General features: G+C 53.5%; 1 protein-coding gene across 1 annotated transcript; it reads left to right on the top strand.

The window, feature by feature from the left end:
• The first annotated feature begins 10,218 nt into the window (after positions 1-10,218).
• On the top strand, positions 10,219-17,083 carry Chmp6 (charged multivesicular body protein 6). Its single transcript, XM_004655259.2, has 8 exons — positions 10,219-10,329; positions 13,055-13,164; positions 13,244-13,331; positions 13,635-13,721; positions 14,329-14,394; positions 14,577-14,657; positions 15,503-15,557; positions 16,142-17,083. The coding sequence occupies exons 1-8, from the start codon at positions 10,267-10,269 to the stop codon at positions 16,195-16,197; spliced, it is 606 nt and encodes a 201-aa protein (XP_004655316.1). The 5' UTR covers positions 10,219-10,266; the 3' UTR covers positions 16,198-17,083.
• Positions 17,084-18,380: the final 1,297 nt, after the last annotated feature.

Genomic DNA, 18,380 nt, shown 5'->3' with positions numbered 1-18,380 from the left:
CTGTTCTGACTGCTGCAGGAGGGTGCCTCCCACCACAGGCAAGCACACAGGGTGCCTCAAGAGCACATGCATGTGCAACACACACAACATGCAACACACACATGCAAAAAAAGGGGGGGCTTGGGGAGCTGGCTCAAACAGTACAGTCTTGTTTTACAAGCAGGGGGACCTGAGTTCAGATCCATGAATCTGCATTACATTCAGGTGTGGTGGTGCAGTCCCAGTGCCAGGAGAGGAGAGCTGGGGGTCTCTGGGGCTCACTGGCCAGTCAGTGTGGCCTCACTGGTGAGTACCAGGCCGGTGAGGGGCTCTGTCTCAAGGGATGGGCAGTGTTCCTGAAGGTGACATCTGAGGCTATTCTCTGGCCATGTGCACTTGCACCTTCACACACAAACACAGATGAACACACACATGCATTTAAAAAAATGAAACAGGAGCTGGAGAGATGGCTTAGTGGTTAAGCGCTTGCCTGCAAAGCCAAAGGACCCCGGTTCGAGGCTCGATTCCCCAGGACCCACATTAGCCAGATGCACAAGGGGGTGCATGCATCTGGAGTTCGTTTGCAGTGGCTGGAGGCCCTGGCACGCCCATTCTCTCTCTCTCTCTCTCTCTCTCTCTCTCTCTCTCTCTCTCTCTCTTTCTCTCTCTCTCTCTCTGCCTCTTTCTCTCTGTCTGTCACTCTCAAATAAATAAAAAAGTTAAAAAAAATTTTTTTTAATGAAACAGAGGCTAGACCTGGAAAACTGAGATCAGACACAACGTACCTTAATGAAGAGTCAGAAACTCTCACTGGATTTCCAGGCCAGAGCAAGGACTGGACCCTAGGCACAGGGGAAGGTGGGCTTCATTGCAGAAAATCTCCAAACGTTTTTATATGCAAATGTTCTGTATGCACGCCCCAGAGATCTTCCTGCTGCCTTCCTGAGGTGCCCTCAGGCACTGTTGCAAGGATCTATGGGTGTGCGGCACCCCAGAAGCGGGTTAGGAAGGCAGCCACCTTTCATGTTTCTCAGAGGTCCGTGGTTTAGGCAGCCTTAGTCTGGGAAGGCTCATCCTTGCCCCACATGACTTCAGCTGAGGGGATGTACCTGATGGGCTTCTGGAATATTCCTGACAACATAACCCACTGTTGTGAGTGCTGTGTTAGTTTCTGTTCTTGTTGCTGTGACATCCCTGACAGAAACAACCTGAGGAAAGGCAGGTTTGCTTGGCTCATGGTTTCAGAAATTGCAGTCCATACTGCAGAGCTCCGCTGATTCTGGGCCTATGGTGACGCCCGGCGTCATGGCGGCTGCAGTGAGAGGAGCGGGCAGTTGCTCAACCTCACAGTGAAGAGCAAGCAGTCAATGTGTGTGGTGTTTGAATCAGATGTCTTCCATAAAGCCAGGGGTTTTGAATGCTTGGTTCCCGGCTGGTGGCAATTTAGGGGTGGAGTCTTGCTGGAGGGAGTGCTTTATGGGCAGTGGGCTTCAGGGTGTTGCAAGGGCGCCCCCTTGCCAGAGCTCAGCTCACCCTCCTGCTGCCACTGCCACCTGCTGTGGCCAGGCTGTGCTGTCTGAGCCACCTTTCTACCACCTTCTCCTGCCATCGTGAGGGGTCCCATGGAGACTGTAAGCCAAAACAAACCCTCTCCTCCCATCCCCTGTTTGGTTTTGGTCCCAGCAGCACAAAGGCCACTGCAACAGTGAGGAACAGCCTAGGGACCAGCTATCACTCTCAAAGGTTGCCCTTGTGACCCACTTCTCCCAGCCAGGCTCCAGTTCCTCAAGTTCCCAGAACCTTCCAAAACAGCACCTCCAGCTGGGGGGGCCAAATGTTCAGCACATTTTACATTCGAACCACAGCAAGCGCCGACCAGCCGTTCCTTTCCATCAAGGCTTTGCTCATGGCTCCACCCTGGCCTGATGGCCGAATGCTTACAACACGGGCGCAAAAAGGGAGCTGCTCTGCCTTCCCGTCCTGGCCCTGGAAGCATCTCTATGGCCGTGATCAGTGCTGCTCCTCAGTCGCCCCCTGCCGAGCCCTGGAAGCCCTGGTCCAGGGCGCAAGGCTCCGCTCTGTCAGCAGAGGGCGCCCAAGCTGCAGCCGGGCCTGGCGTGGTGCGGGCAGCGCCCGGGCGGGAGCCAGGAACCGCATCCGCCGGGCAAGGGTCTGCCCCCTCACCCCCAGCTTCTCTCTGCGGGCCCGGCACCCTCCTTCCCCCCGCGGAGCCCCACGTACAAGGCTGTCGGTGACCTTCTTATCCGGGGCGGTTCTTGCAGATCCCTCCACTGTCGCACTCCTGGCCATGGCCTCGGCCAACTGGCCACATGGGCCAGAGCCCCGCCCTCGGGAAACCCTGGTTCTCGGCCGCAGCCTCGGGCTTGCCTGGGAGTTCTCTGTCCTAGAAACGGCAGCTGCTCCGGGCATCTGCTGTTCCTGGATTCCTTGGGGTTCTCTCATACCCTTCGAGTAGCTGAGTGTCTTTTTTTCTAGCTAAAGGTTCTTTACACCACACTTTCCTGCTCGGGTGACAGCTTCTGTCTCTTCCTGGAGCCGTGGGTGTACTGTCGCGGAAGAGGTCCTCCCAGATGGACACAGGGCGTACTTTGGGCCTCCACCTTGGGCTTGAATGTGCTACCGAGCTTCTTTCCCGTGGGAAAGTATTTCTAAACACTTCCATGAGTTAGCCTGAGGTCTGAGAACGGCCACACAGGCCAAAGTATGTTTGCCAGACGAAGTTTTCCTCTGCACAGGGTGTGTAGCCAGAGCTCAGACGGGGTGCGGCTGGCGGTGCAATGGTGAGCACGGCTGAGAGAGAAAAGAGAGAGGAGAGAGAGAGAGAGAGAGAGAGAGAGAGAGAGAGAGAGAGAGAGAGAGAGAGAGAGAGAGGGCGCGAGCGCTCAGGCAGCCCAGCCCATCCGCACGCTGCCTGCTGGGTTTTGTTCTCCTAATCTCAGGCTCATCCTGGGTCTCACTCTTAGTCAGAGCTCAACCTCACACTCTTAGGCGATTGGCTAAAAGATGAAAACGATGCAGTTTCCAGGGGATGCACAAGGGGATGGAAGGTTCAGGAACCTTTTACCAGACGCATAGGTAGAGGCTTTGGTTCTCAGGACTCTTGACATTTGGTCTCAAGGATGGCTGACTCAGGAAGGGGGCTCCCACAGAATGGTGTCCTTCCCAAATTGAGTTTCTTTATCTTTTTAATCTTTTTTTTTTTTTTTGTATTTTGTATAGCCCAGGCTAACTAGGAACTCACTCTGTAGTCCCAGGTTGGCCTAAAACTCATGGTGATCCTACCTCTGCCTCCCAAGTGCTAGCACACCTAGCTCTTTTTAACCTTTTAAAAATATTTTTTTTATTTATTTATGAAAGAGAGAGAAAGGCAGACAGAGAGAAATTTGGTGTGCCAGGGCCTCTAGCCATTCCAAATGAACTCCAGACACATGTACTACTTTGTGCATCTGGCTTTACGTGGGTACTAGGGAATCAAACCTGCGTCCTTTGGCTTTGCAAGCAAGTGCTTAACCACTAAGCCATTTCTCCAGCCCTCTTTTTAACCTTTTAACAGAAAAAAATAGCACACCTCTCTCTCTCCTATTTCTTACATATGGTATGTGGACATCACCCTGAAGCAAGCTGCTGCCACTGGATGGTTAAGACAAAGGGTCATTTGACACATGACATGGGACCCAAGTAGCTGTTGTGTGTCACCAAGTGGCAGAAGGAGTGGCCATAGGGACCATGGAGCACTCACACAAGTCACCAGGAAAATGCAGCTTAAGGCCTCAGCTCCGAGGAGGGTGCTCCCCAGCTCTGAGCTCTGAGAAGCAGGGTGCTCCCTGGCAGCTCTAAGAGGATCTTCCCCTCCTCCCCCTCCTTGGGTTACAGAGTTCCTGTGGCTCAGACATGGGAATGAAACGTGCACACCAGGTGATCACAACACCAGCCAAACACACCCAGCCTCAAGAATTCCTCCCCGACAGACCCTTGGCTGGGTGTAACCCAGGGGCGGAGCACTTGCCTAGCACACATGGACCTGGAGCTCCGTCACCAGCATTGAAAAAAATTAAGTTAGGGCTATGATGGGAAGACGGTCCCTGAACTCAGGAGGCAGGACTTGAATTAAACTGATGACTTTTTTTTTTTTAATTTTAGAGAGGGGGTGGGGGAGAATGGACTCACCAGAGCTCTAGGCACTGCAAATGAACTCCAGTCTCATGTGCCACCTTGTGCATCTGGCTTATGTGGGTCCTGGGGAACTGAACCTAGGTCCTTTGGCTTTATAGGCAAGTGCCATAACCACTACGCCATCTCCCCAGCCCTAAACTGATGACTTTAATTTTGTAAATGCTTTTTAAAATTATTTATTTATTTGAGAGAGAGAAAGAGAGAGAGAATGGGCGGCCTCTAGCCACTGCAAACGAACTCCAGACACATGCATCATACTACCATGTGCATTTGACTTATGTAGATCCTGGGAAGTCAAACCTGGGTCTTTTGGCTTTGCAGACAGGTGCCTTAACCACTAAGCCATCTAACCAGTCCTAGACTGATGACTTTGAACCTCTCAGGACACACAAAGCCTCTTCCACCCGCGGGTAAGGCAGTGGCCAAGAGGACTGTAGCCCTGCGTTTAGGGAACCTCTCATGGGCCTGACTCTGGAAGGTCCCATCCCCAGGGGTTCCCATTGTCCTTCCAAAGCCACCTCTCCTTGTTTTAATGCAGGCTGTTGGGTCGAGTCTTAGGGACCAGGCACACAATGTGGCACAGCAGGAAACGTCTCGGGCAGGGATTGAAGATTCCTTTCCTGTAAAGGGCAGAACAGTTCTGGGTGCAGCAGCACCAGCACCGGGAAGCTGAAGCAGGAGGATCATGAGTTTGAGTTCAGCCTGGGCTACAAAGAAAAAGCCTAGCTCAAGAAACAAAACAAATCAAAACAAAAAAAGACCAAATAGAAAACATTTCATGCAGCCAGGTGTGGTGGCACGTGCCTTTAATCCCAGGACTACTTGGAAGTCAGAGGTAGGAGAGTCACCAAGAGTTCAAGACCAGCCTGGGGCTACAGAGTGAGTTCCAGGTCAGCTTGGGCTAGAGTAAGACTCTGCCTAAAACCAAAACCAAAACCAAAAACCTTTTATACTTTAGGAGACACATGGGTTTCTCTCCTCCCTTCCCCCCTTTTTTTGTTTGTGTTTTTGAGGTAGGGTCTCATCTAGACCTGGAATTCACTATGTAGTCTCAGGGTGGCCTTGAACTCACGGTGATCCTCCTACCTCTGCCTCCCGAGTGCTGAGATTAAAGGTGTGCACCACCACACCTGGCTCCTTTCCCCCCTTCTTTTATTTACTTATTTATATATTTTTAAATTTATTTTAGAGAGAGAGAGGGAGGAGAGAGAGAATGGACGTGCCAGGGCCTGCAGCTGCTGAAAATGAGCTCCAGACACATGCGCCACCTTGTGCATCTGGCTTAGGTGGATCCTGGAGAATCAAACTTGGGTCCTTTGGCTTTGCAGGCAAGCGCCTTAACCACTAAGCCATCTCTCCAGCACCCCCTTCTTCATGCATGTGTGGTGTGTGGTTTGTGTGTGAGTACAGGTGCATGCATGGAATGGTCCATATGTGAAGATCAGAGGATAGCTTCAGGTGTTGGTCCTCACCATCCATCTTGTTTTAGAGAGGGTTTCTTGTTCACTTCTGCATATGCCAGGCTAACTAACCTGCAAGCTTCTGGGACATTCTCCCGGTCCACCTCCCTTCTTGCCATAAGCACATGGTGATTACAGCTGCCTGTGACATAACCTGCCTGTGACATAATGTCTGGTATTTACGAGGGTTCTGGGGATCCAAACTGAGGAAGTCACACTTGTATGACAAATGCTTTGTCCACTAAGCCATTTCCCCAGGCCCTACCCTCCATCTTCCTGTTCTTCCCTCCTCCTTCTGCCTTTTGAATTTTGGGATGGTTTGCAGGCAGTTTACGACCCTTTTAAAATACAGAAACCATTCTTAACTCACGAGCTGTACAAAAAATAGGCCCCAGGCTGAATTTGGCTCACAGGCTGCAGTTTGCCAAACCCTGGCTTGCAGATACAAGAATTCAGAGATTTTTCAGCTCTTCACTGGCAGAGAGCTGGGGAGTGTGTGTGGAAGTGGCTTGCAGGGTGTTAGATTGAGGAAGCTGAAATAGAACCCCATCTGGGGCGGCATCCCCTCTGGGTACACCAACAGCTGAGCCACCACATCTGGCTGGGTCACCAGAAGCTCTAGCCACAGGTCACTTGCTCAATGGACTGAAACTAGGACTTCACAGGTGCCTGTGGTTAGCCAGCCTGAGATGCCCTGGCATCCTGGCGTGGAGTGGACTAGAGAGGACAGAGGCTTGCATGGTAGGACCGGTGTTCTGAGTCCATCGAGGATGAGCTGCAGCAGCCCTCCACCCAAACCCCAGAGACATGACCTTCATGAGGGCCCAAAGACCACTCACATGGCTCTCATAAATTTCCACCACTGCTCTCCTTTATAGCCTGAGTTGACCATGGGGATAGAATGTCACTGCTGGCATGAATTCTGTGACTTTATGGGGATAATGTGACCCTAGACTGCCAAGGGTAAGAAGCCAAGTGGGTTGAGCCCTGTAGCAGGTGACTGGATGTACTGGCCTACAGGATCCCTGGCTACTCAGAGGGCATTTGGGAATGAGTAAACAGGCAGACCTCTAGAAATTATTTCCCTAATAGAAAGAGAGGACTGGATAGCACAGTGGTTAAGAGCATAACAGCCTGAGGAAGCCTGAGAGACCGCTCATGTTCAATCCCCAGGACCCACATAAACACCGTGGCATGGCCACACATATCTGTACCCACATCCTGTAGGGAGCAGAGACCAAGGAATCACCAGAACCTGGGAGGGGGGAAGACTGTTTGGCTCTGGGATCCATAAGAGACTCTGGTTTAAATAAGAATGTCCAGAGGACTGGAGAGATGGCTTAATGCTTAAGGCACTTGCCTGCAAAGCCTAAGAACTCAGGTTCAATTCCCCAGTACCCACGTGAAGCCAGATGCACTAGGTGGCTCACACATCTGAAGTTCATTTGCAATGGCTGGAGGGCCTAGTACTGCTATCCCTCTCTCTCAAATAAATAAATAAAATATTAAAAAAAAAAGAATGGGCAGAAACTAAGTGAGAATCTGTCACACCCTCCAAGGCTCAGGGACCATCGTGGAAGAGGTGCCAAAAGAAGTGGAGGAGTGCTTTGTAATACTGTCTTCCAGACATAAAGGGGCATGGTATTCATGATCTCAGTGGCTGATGCTACTTACATAACACCTGCATTACAGGTCAGGAAAAATTATGACATTAAAATATGAGAAGGCTAGAGAGATAGCTTAGCAGCTAAGGTGCTTGCCTGCAGAGCCAAAGGACCCAGGTTCGATTCCCCAGGACTCACATAAGCCAGCTGCACAAAGTGGCACATGTGTCTGGTGTTTGTTTATAATAGCTAGAGGCCCTGACATGCCCATTCTCTTTCTATCCCTATCTGCCTCTTTGTCTCTCAAATAAATAAATGAGAGACTAGTTGGAAAGAAGAAGGGATTCAGTGGAGAGGGATTCAGAAGGCGAGAAGGGAGGATGGTGGGAAGGGATTATGATCATGGTATATTGTCTGTATGTATGGACATTTTCTTTTTTTTTCTTTCAAATTTTATTAACAACTTCCATGATTATAAAAAATATCCCATGGTAATACCCTCCCCCCCCATGTTCCCCTCTGAATCTCCATTCTGTATCATATCCCCTCGCCATCTCAATCAGTCTCTCTTTTATTTTGATGTCATGATCTTTTCCTCCTATTATGATGGTCTTGTATAGGTAGTGTCAGGCTCTGTGAGGTCATGGATATCCAGCCCATTTTGTGTCTGGAGGGAGCACATTGTAAGGAGTCCTACCCTTCCTTTGTCTCTTACATTCTTTCCGCCACCTCTTTAGACCCTGATCCTTGGAAGGTGTGATAGAGATATTGCAGTACTGAGCACTCTGGTCACTTCTTTCCAGCACCATGATACCTTCTGAGTCGTCCCAAGGTCACTGCCATCTGAAAAGAGAAGAATCTCTACCAAAAGTGAGAGTAGCATTAATATAAGGGTATGAACATTAAAAGAAGTGCTCTCTGGGCAGTTTGATAAGCACAGTATATACATTTAGCCAGACAGCAGCAGATGTTACACCTCTAGGGCTCATGACTACCCCTGTTTTAAGTTTTTAGTATCAGGGATGTATTCCCTCTCATGGAGCAGGCCTCCAGTCCAATTAGAGGGCAGTTGGTTTCCACCATGATAGATGTGCCACTATTGTACCAGTTGGCTCATTTGGCCTGGCTGGCCAAATATAAGGCTTGCAGTATCCACTGTTGAGTATCTTTACTGGTGATTTTTCTCTCTCCCATTGAACTACATGCAGAATGGCTTCTTCCAGCTTTCTGTCAGCTGGTCTACATGGAGGAGGTTTTCAGCTCAGTTCCAGCAGGATTTCTCAGTAACCTTGCAGCTCAAGTATGTGGAGTCTTCAGCAATAGGGCCTTACCATCTATTCCTGGTGGGAAACCAAGGGCCTCAGCAATGGCCTATAATGTCTTGGGGGCATCAGGGACCTCCCTGGCCAACAGCTCACTGGAAGGTATCTGTATGGACATTTTCCATAAAAAGGTTTCTAAAAAGTAGCCGGGCGTGGTGGCGCACGCCTTTAATCCCAGCACTTGGGAGGCAGAGGTAGGAGGATCGCCATGAGTTCGAGGCCACCCTGAGAGTCCATAGTGAATTCCAGGTCAGCCTGGGCTAGAGTGAAACCTTACCTCAAAAAACCAAAAAAAAAAAAAAAAGAAAGAAAGAAAGAAAGAAAGAAAGAGAACAGGCAGATGAGCGATGGAGGGCATCCAGCTTTTCATTTCAGCCACTGCAGCCATAGGTGAGCACATGAGGATGCATCGGCACATACATGTCACACACACATACGGAAAGGAAGGAACAAAGGAAGACAAAGGGAAACAGAGCCATAGTTCTGGTGGACAAGACCTGACTGAGATCATCAAAGTGGCCTTGTCTTACAGCCTCTCATGCCAGACTTTCCCAGGCAAGCCAAGACAGATCTGGACCATTTCTGGAGGAAAACCCAGAAGTGTTGCTAAAGATACAACCTGCAAGCCACCTCCAGGCCTTTGCAAAGCATCCTGCACTCACCTGCTGAAGTAACCTTGGCTGAGTGGAAGGAAATACCTTTGCAACTGTGCCGGGTGCTGGGGCTGGAGTAGCCAGTTACAAAGAGGTTCTGGCATACTAGGAAGATATGTGGAGCCTGAATCCAAGCTTGGCTCACAGTGTGGCCCAGGAGCGCCCAGTTCTGAGATGCATAATTGGACAAGAATGAAGAATACAAGGCAACTGGCACGCCCCCGGTATCACCTCTATGTGTTAATTACGGTGGGGCGCTGGGGGAAGCAGGAGGATTTTCCCTCTGTACCAATACAGTGGAGTCGGGGCAACACTACATCTGTGGGCGGGGGAGGGGGGTAGTATGACCGAAATCGGGGTCACCAGCTACACGTGTAAAGCCATGGGCGTGTCTATCTCTCTGTTTAGCTCAGCCAGAAGTCTACACAGAAAGCAGATGATCTCAGAGAATCCTGCAAGTGCGGGCAGCGGAACGTTCCCAGCAGCTGCTGACCTGTGCCGTGGGCCTGCAGCAGGGATCACTACTCTCCTTGGGAAGTGTCCTGACTCCCAAGAAAGTCAAGACTTCCTGCGGGGAGCACGCTGAGCCTACCATGGAGCAGATGGGGTCTGACCGCAGAACAAAAGTGGGAAAAGAAGGTGCCGCCTGACCGGATAGCAGGTGGAACTCAGCAAGCCCTTTAAGGTGCAGATCTTTGGGTGTCGCGCCTCTAAACGCAGCATCTGGTGCTCCGAGCGGGCAGGATGAGCTGGGCGTTTCTGAAGGCGGATTCCCATCTAATCAGGTGAGACTTAGTGCCGCCCGCAGGGGCAAAGATGCTCTACAGACGCCCCAGGACCACCCACCCTAACTTCACTTGATTCGCACAAGTTCGCGGTGCGGATGTGAGAAGACGAGTCTCTAAGTCGCAGAATTCCTGCAGGCGGTCTAGTGGAGATCGCTTCGCGTTCTGCGGCAAGGGGCCCTGCGCGGCCGCCGTAGGGCCGGCAAAGTACGGTGGCCGCGGGGCGGCGGCGGCTGCGAAGGGCTCGGCCGGCCGGGCGCGGGGCCGCCATGGGCAACCTGTTCGGTCGCAAGAAACAGAGCCGGGTCACGGAGCAGGACAAGGCCATCCTGGTGAGAGGCTGGTGGCGGGAGGGATGGGAGGCCTCGGCGGTACGCTTCTCGGGGGAAGCTGAGGCGCCGGCGGGCGGACGGGCGGTCCTCGGGCGCGCCCCGGGCCTCCCGGCCGCAGTCTGTGCGCGTCGCCCCCGGCTCCGTCCCCCTAGCCCTGCCGAGGACCGCGGCTGTCAGGAACGACGTCCCGCTCCCAGGGGCAGACAGCGGCGGGCGAGACTCCGGCGTCGCTTCCGGGAGCTGTGCTGCAGTCCGACGGTGGACTGGGGCCGTGCCTCGTGCCAGGGAAGCGAGGAAGACCCCGACAGCGGCCTGGCCCTTTCCCAGGCATCCCTTTCTTCCCTCCCCCAAGGGAAACCCCAACGCCAGTGCTAGATGATTTCCTACCTAGGTATCTCAACCCATACGTTAGAAGTTTGCAGATGAAGTTCCCCAGGGGAGAAGAAACGATGGTCATTTTGGCACCCAAACTGTCACAGCATGGGGAAGGGGTGCCCCAGGTGCCCAGTCTGCACCCTCTGCGGCCTCTGGCGAGAGAGGAAGCCCCATGGCCACTCTCCTCTTTAAGAACTCCGCTTTGTTTCTCCCCAAGTAGAACTTTATACCTGTCAAGAGGTTGTGCAGTGGTGGTGGGTTGTACAGGCAAGACACGCCCGTGTCTCCTCTGCCAGTGTGCGGGGGCTCCGCACACTGTGGAACCGATGGCTGCTTTCTGTGGTCCTGGGGCCACGGGAGGAGGAGAGCTCAGCACCGGCAGCTGCCACCACTGCAGAGGCCTTGCTCCCCTGCCTCCCTCTGACATCTCTCCAGTCTCTTTCCCAGCCTGGCTCCTGATGGGAAATAACTGTCCTGGAAGGAGAGGCGTGTAGCCTCGCTGCAGGGTCTCCAGAGCTGAAGGGCCAGGATAGTGGGCACTTTTCCTCATAGCCAGGTGAGGATGTGCAGCTGACATACCCTGACAGGCAGACCCAGAAGGCTGGATGAAGGTGGGGGCACTTTCAGGACCCCCAGGCAGCATGGATGGTGATTGCTTTCTTCCTAGCTAAGACTCAAAGGTGCCCGTTGACTAACTCCATATGTGCCCAGGGCCGGCACCTGCTCCTGCATCCTCTGTGGGGTGGCACATGGTCAGAAGGTGGTGGGCGCATTGCCATTTGTTGTCCATTTAAATGGATATCGGTCAGTGAAGATGGAGGAAAGCTAAGTGTACATTGAAAGTGGGACAAGGGGTTGGAGAGAGGGCTCAGCAGTTAAGGCCCTTGCCCGCAAAGCCTAATGACCCAGGTTTGATTCTCTAGTGCCCACATAAAGCCATATGCACAAAGTGGGGCATGCATCTGGAGTTCTTTTGCAGCAGCTGGAGGACCTAGCATGCTCATATTCTCTCTCTCCCTCCTCCCCCCCCCTCTCTGCTTGCAAATAAACATATTTAAAAATTTTTATACCACATACACACCAAAAAAGTGGGAGTAACGAGACAAGTGCTGGGTAGGCTGAGGCGGGAGGATTGTGAATTCCAAGTGAGCCTGGGGCTACAAAGCCAGACTCTGCCTCAAAATCAAAAGGGCGGGGAGAAGAAGGGGGCTGGAGAGATGGCTTACTGCTTAAGGTGCTTTCTGTCAAAGGCAAAGGACCCAGGTTCAATTTCCTGGTACCTATGTAAAGCCAGATGTGCAAGGTAGCACGTGCATCTGGAATTCATTTGCAGTGGCTAGAGGCCCTGGTGTGCTTATTCTCTCTATCTGCCCCTCCCCAAATACATAAATAATTTTAAAAGAGAGAGAGAGAAGGGGGCTGGAGGGATGGCTTAGTGGTTAAGGCGTTTGCCTGCCAAGCCAAAGGACCCTGGTTTGATTCACCAGGACCCACATTAGCCAGGTGCACAAGGGGGCACATGTGTCTGTAGTTCATTTGCAGTGGTTGGAGGCCCTGGTGCACCCATTATCTCTCTCTCCCTCTTTCTCTGTCAAATAAATAAAGAAAAGTAAAATATTAATTTATTTTTATTTAAAAAAAAAGAGCGAAAGTGAGCTAGGTGTGGTGACACACACCTTTAATCCCAGCACTTGGGAGGCAGAGGTTGGAGGACCACTATGAGTTCAAGGCCCCCCTGAGACTACAAAGTGAATTGCAGGTCAACCTGGGCCAGAATGAGACCCTACCTTGTAAAAACAAAACAAGAGAGAGAAAGAGAGAGAAGGTGGCAGAGCTGGGAAGGTGGCTCAGCAGATAAAGGCTCTTGCTTGCAAAGCCTACCAGCCTGGGTTCAATTCCCAGCCACCCATGTAAAGCCAGACAAGCATTCATTTACAGTGGCAAGGCCCCTGGCGCACACATGAAAATAAAAATTTAAAAATAAAAACTACGAGAGGGGAGGGAGGAGCCAGCACATAGAGCTCCTCAGCTGCCTGTTCCCTGTTGCATATGGCTCTTCTGGTGGCCACCTCAGCATCCCACAGTGCTCATGTGGTTCATGACTTTGCCCTGTGTCTGGAGCCAAGCTCTGAACAGGTTTGGGTTCTCAGCATCACGGGTGTTGTGGAGCCAGCGGCATGCCAGTCGCATACCAGTGATTGTACCTCTGGAACTGTTTCTAGATATTGCTGCAGACCCCTAAGTGGTAGGCTGAGAGGTCACTGCTTAGAGGGTTGCCTGGCCTTCATGACATGGCTGGTACCCGGCAGCCTGGGCTGCTGACCAAGCCACCCTCTGGCTCTCTTGACAGCAACTGAAGCAGCAGCGGGACAAGCTGAGGCAGTACCAGAAGAGGGTCGCACAGCGGCTGGAGCGAGAGCGGGCATTGGCCAGGCAGCTGCTGCGGGATGGCAGGAAGGAGTAAGGGGGTGCATCCCTGAGGCCGGCAGGGGATCTGGGCACAGGAGGGGCACAGTGTCACCACAGGTTTCCCCTGCAGGCAGGCCAAGCTGCTGCTCAAGAAGAAGCGGTACCGGGAGCAGCTGCTGGACAGGACAGAGAACCAGATCAGTAGCCTGGAGGCCATGGTAGGTGGCAGCCAGGGACCTCTGCCAGGGACCAGTGAGGTCCAGGGCCTGAGGACCAGCCCATGCATCTCCCGGACTTAGGGCCAGAGCAGTGTGGTTTTGGCCCTCTCTGGCTCAAGCCACTGATAAGCCTTCAGCATGCTTTGAGTGTCTCTGAAGGCTTCTTAGTCCTACAATCCCGGAGGACATACAGAGGATGGGAAGGGACACAGGAGGTGTCCTGATACCAGAAGTGTCTGGGTACCCAGCCTGCCCTGCATCCAGAGGTGGGCAGCGCTTCTGACCAGTGGCCACTACTTTCAGGTTCAGAGCATTGAGTTCACACAGATCGAGATGAAGGTGATGGAGGGACTGCAGGTGGGGAACGAGTGTCTGAACAAAATGCACCAGGTAAGTCCTCACTGGACCTGGTAGGTGGGTATGGACAAGGGGCTCTGTGGCCATTGGCTGGTTGACAGCATGAGTCTGTCTGGACTAAGGGATGCGCCAGGGCCTAACAGGAACCAAAGGGACTTGTGGGTAGTGTGGCATGGTGCAGCCTGTGAACTGGACCTACTAGTGCTGACAGAGAAGCCTGGTTAGGAAGGGAGAAGTGAAGGGGAAATGCAGACCTCATTCAGGTCTCGGGAAGACATGAGAGTGTGGCAAGTGGGCTGGTCAGGGGGCCAAGGACTCCACAGCTAAGAGGTCAGGTTCTGTGCCTGTCTCGGTATGGGTGTGGACAGCATGGGTGCTTGCTGAGCAGAGGTGTTGTTGATCTTACCATGCAAAGAAAACCAGGTCACCTGGAAAGGATTTCCACTTCTGACTTGTTTTACCCATGTGTTATCTTGAGTGAGGGAAGGTCTGGGCAGTGCCTCTCAAGACCGGTCTGACAGAGCTAGCTTGGGCTGGCCACACTCACCTGGCTTCACGGAGCCAGGGCCGGAGCGGGAGGGCTCATCCTTGATGCAGGGCTGTCGCTTCTCACTGAGCAGCTCCAAACTCCCTCATCCAGGTGATGTCCATAGAAGATGTGGAGAGGATCCTGGATGAGACCCAGGAGGCCGTGGAGTACCAACGGGTAGGTGTTGCAGGGCACGGGTTCACCCACTACCAGCCAGGGCATGGCCAAGTTGGCATATGGCTGGCTGGCCGGCTACTCTCAAGGGTCAGCCTGCCTGCTGCATGATAATCTTTGCTCCCAAGGGTGACACCTGGAGCCCCAGCCCAGTGTGCCCCTCACTGCTGCCCTTCCTTCTGTAGCAAATAGATGAGCTGCTGGCAGGAAGCTTCACTCAGGAGGATGAGGACGCCATCCTGGAGGAGCTGAATACGATTACTCAGGTACGGGGCCCTGGGTATGGGGTGCCAGCCAGCCTCTACCTGTGCTAGGTCCAACTGTTATCTAAGGCCCAGTTTCCTTCCTAAGGTGACTGGCACTTGGGCTAAATCCAAGCCTTTCGCACTTCCTGGGCTGACAGCTGGGGAGACCAGTGCATCTAGCAGGGAGAGCCTCCCTCAGTCAGCAGAACCCTCACCCCCACCCCAGCTCTACTCCCCCCTGGGCACAGCAGGCCCTGGATGCAACAGTGGAGGCTTCGCTTGTGACCTGTCCCTGCATCCAAGCTGTGAGCTCTGTCGTTGCCTGTAACATGTAACCTCTGTTGGCGGCCATGGCCTCAGATTGCTTAAGGCTTCCCTACATCTCCAGAGCCACCTGCTGTCCCCAGCCCAGTAGACCTAGTCAGAAAGCTGCTCTTTGGGGCCTGTAACCTCTTGCCCACTGGGGCCAAGAGTCTTATATGCTGCTGGGAAGTCAAGCCCAAAGGTAGAAAGGGTAACAAAGGCCACCCACACTTAGGGACAGTTCACCATCGTAGCTCCTCAGAGGACATGGAGGACAACCACAGCTTTCTGATTGTAGACCCCGCATACCCGAGTGTGTTCCCACCAGGGCCCTGGCATGGCCCCAACTTTGTGAACCAACGTTTCTGGGAACTGCCCACCATGCCCCTGGGGATTCTTGGGGGGTAGTTGTCACCTCCAGAGTGTTCTTGGTCTGGACTGAGCAGCAGCTCAGGGCCTGCTCCTAGTCCCCCAAAGGCAGCTGGTTGAGTCACTTTGGCTCCTCGGAACCAAACCAGAGCAGCCCACTGAGCGCCTCACTGCTTTTGCTGTGCTTCTTGCAGGAGCACGTGGAGCTGCCAGAGGTCCCTGCTGAGCCCCTTCCTGAAGTCAACCCAGGTACCCGCCTCCACTCTTTGTCCCGTGCAGTGTGCTGGTTAGCAGAGGAGCACTGTGCACAGTAGATGGCTCCCCATCTAGCCCTGTCACTGGCACCTTCTGTGTGCTCAAGTGATGAAGTGTGGGCTCCTGGACTCAGATTGGGCCTGGTTTGAGGGGTGGGGTCATCTTATGTGAGTCAGACCCATAGACATGTCACCATTTGTTAAGCCTGGAAAAGGCTTGTCAACCACCCAGGCACTCTCCAGCACCCAGTCCCAGTCAGTCATCTGGAAGGCACACCCTGGATGCTGCCACCAAGCATCACTGGCCCCGGACTTGCTGGCATCTCCTGACACCTGACTTTTCTGTTATAATTCTCCCATGTTCCTTCTGTTCTTGGGTGGATCCTGGGTGCACTGTGCCTCTCTGTAGCCTCTTGGAACAGACTGAACCCATTGGCTTTTGTGGGCACATCTAACTCATTATAACTCATTCTGCTGAGCTCACCCTTCCCTAGCGGCCTGTCTCCCGGGCCTCTGGCCTTGTGCTCTGATTGTCCACTGTGCTCTTTGGTATGTCACGAGGGTTTGTCTCCTCTACAGAGAAAGCTCCCGTCAAGGGAAGACCCAGGCAGGCAGAGCTGGTGGCAGCCTCGTAACTCAGCCTCTCCTGGAACTCGCCGGGATGACCCGAGGATTGACCCACAGAGAGTTTGGCTGCATGATGGCCCCAAAGGCTGCCTGGAGGCTGGCTGGGCTGGGTTGAACAGTGCCGAAGTGTCTGATGGCTGGAGCAGCAGCCCGCACAGGCTCTTGCGTCAGGATGCTGCTACTGCGTTCCCCTCGCAGTTCCATGTGAATGCTCTCATTTCTGGATGAAATGGCCACGTTCAAAACCTCAGCCGTGCCCAGCCCCAGGTGGCTGTGGTTCCGTGGTAGTCACAGCCTGCCACTCCCGGTGCTGCTCTCACTGGTGACTCACCTGCGTGGCCTGCGCTCTTCTGCGGGGAAGGCACCACCAGACCTTGGGCTCCCTATGCTTCCATTTCACTTCTCTGCTGCTCACGTGAGCTGGAGGGGGAGGTCTTCAGTTAAGGGGTCCTCACCTTGCCTGGCATCCTGACATCCCTCAGCTTCCTGCAGGCTAGCAGCAGAACCCTAAGAAGCCAGCACTCTCCAGACCTCTTGGTGCCTCTCCCTTGGCATCTCAGACTGTGTCTGGGAGGAAGTGGGCCAGAGGCTGTCTCTGCTAGATGGACGACTCCAGGAGCCTGACTAAACCCGTCCTCAATTACGGATTGGTGGTGGTAGAACCCTGATCCAGCAGGTGTGTCCCTATCATATGCCCATGGAAATCCTGTACAGTCCAAGCTGCCGACCAAACTGCCAATAGCCAAGGAGGGCAGCACACACCTTGAAATGACTTCTCGTGCCCTGTACTTGTTCAGTACTGGACAATCTCACCGGGTCCTTGGGTCTATGAGGAGCACATCCAGGGCCCACCAAACAAGTCAACCCCAGTGTTATTAAAGTTGGTCTCCTGCATGGTCTCTTGCCTCTTGAACTTGGGCCTAGAATCTTGGCATGGCTCCCTGCATGGGTGGGTTGGAGTGTGGCTCCACCCTGTGACCTGACTGAAACACCCTTGACCGTTGTGCTGGACAAAGCCAAGGACCAGGTTCTAGGTACTTGGGAGCTTTGGGCCCCTCCCTTTGGTAGGCAGAAGGCCAGGAGTCCTTGGCCACCCAAGGGTCACCTCTAGACAGCTGCCTTCCTGGAGGCCAGTACCCTGGCTGTGTCCAGGATATACAGACTCTGGTGGTCAGGGCTGCAGAGCTTCAGGTCTCCACAGGAAGCAGCTTTCCCACCCTGTACGGGCACTCTGGCCAAGCATGACCAGGTCTCAGGGTTTCTCAGCAGAAACTAGAACCTGGGTTGACAGGTGAAGTCTGTTTTGGGGACAGCTCTGAGCAAATGATTGACAGCCCAGATGTGAACACAGTCCTTCCCAGCTCTCCTGCAGTGTCTGTATCCACCAGCAGGGGGCTCTGCAGGCCACCACCAGAGGAAGCTTTAGATGATGCTGGAGTTGCTAACTGTTTCCCACACAACTATGGCTGGCCTCAGGGTTTTCTGTTGAAGGGTCAGAGCACCTGGTTCAGGGGAGGCTTGGGCACAACTGCATAGGTTCTGGCTGATTGCATTCCCAGGTCTTGGGCACAGCCTCACTAGGCCCAGCCCAGCAAAATGGACAACCTCCTGGGCCCTCAAGCTGGAGCGCATCCCCGAGGAGGCCAGGCTCCATGGTTCCTTACGTGAGCCAGATGGAGACATTGCCCTTAGCTTGAGATGCCCTCATCCCACAGCAGACAAGCCGCAAGTCATATCCGTGCCGAGCGCAGCTTTGAAACAAGGCCTGCTCTGTAGCCCAGGCTGCCTTCACACGTGCATCCTCCTGCCCCGGCCGCTTGACTGCTGGGATGTCAGGCATGTGCCCAGCTCGTGTAGCCTCCCTGTGGGCCAGGGCATACCTGACTTTTGTATACAGGGTGGTGAGTGCAAAGCAGAGGCAGAGTGGACCCTTGAAGGAGGTTGGGGGCTGCAGCAGTGCTGTGACAGTGGTTGATGGGGACAGAGGGACAGCGAGACAGCACAGGAGCTGAAACAAGGACACCTTGGGAAGCCACCTCAGGCCATGGCCCAGGGAGGAAGTGCCTGCTTAGTGTACAAGCAGCCTGGAGTGGATGCTTGGTAGGAAGGTGGTGCTCATGCAGGGATGAGGCATGGAGACACCGACCCTCACTTAGTAAACAGAAGACATGGAAATTCAAGCCCAGGTCCC

This window comes from Jaculus jaculus, chromosome 9, assembly GCF_020740685.1.
Source record: "Jaculus jaculus isolate mJacJac1 chromosome 9, mJacJac1.mat.Y.cur, whole genome shotgun sequence".
Lineage (NCBI taxonomy): Eukaryota > Metazoa > Chordata > Mammalia > Rodentia > Dipodidae > Jaculus > Jaculus jaculus.
The sequence above is the reverse complement of the archived record's forward strand: the minus strand, read 5'-3'. Positions and strand labels throughout refer to the sequence as shown.

Bases quoted from the DNA above. Each gene is read 5' to 3' on its own strand.
- Chmp6 (XM_004655259.2), top strand. From the start codon at position 10,267: ATGGGCAACCTGTTCGGTCGCAAGAAACAGAGCCGGGTCACGGAGCAG. The intron at 10,330-13,054 runs GTGAGAGGCTGG...CTCTCTTGACAG, and splicing joins AGCAGGACAAGGCCATCCTG to CAACTGAAGCAGCAGCGGGA. The intron at 13,332-13,634 runs GTAGGTGGCAGC...CACTACTTTCAG, and splicing joins TCAGTAGCCTGGAGGCCATG to GTTCAGAGCATTGAGTTCAC.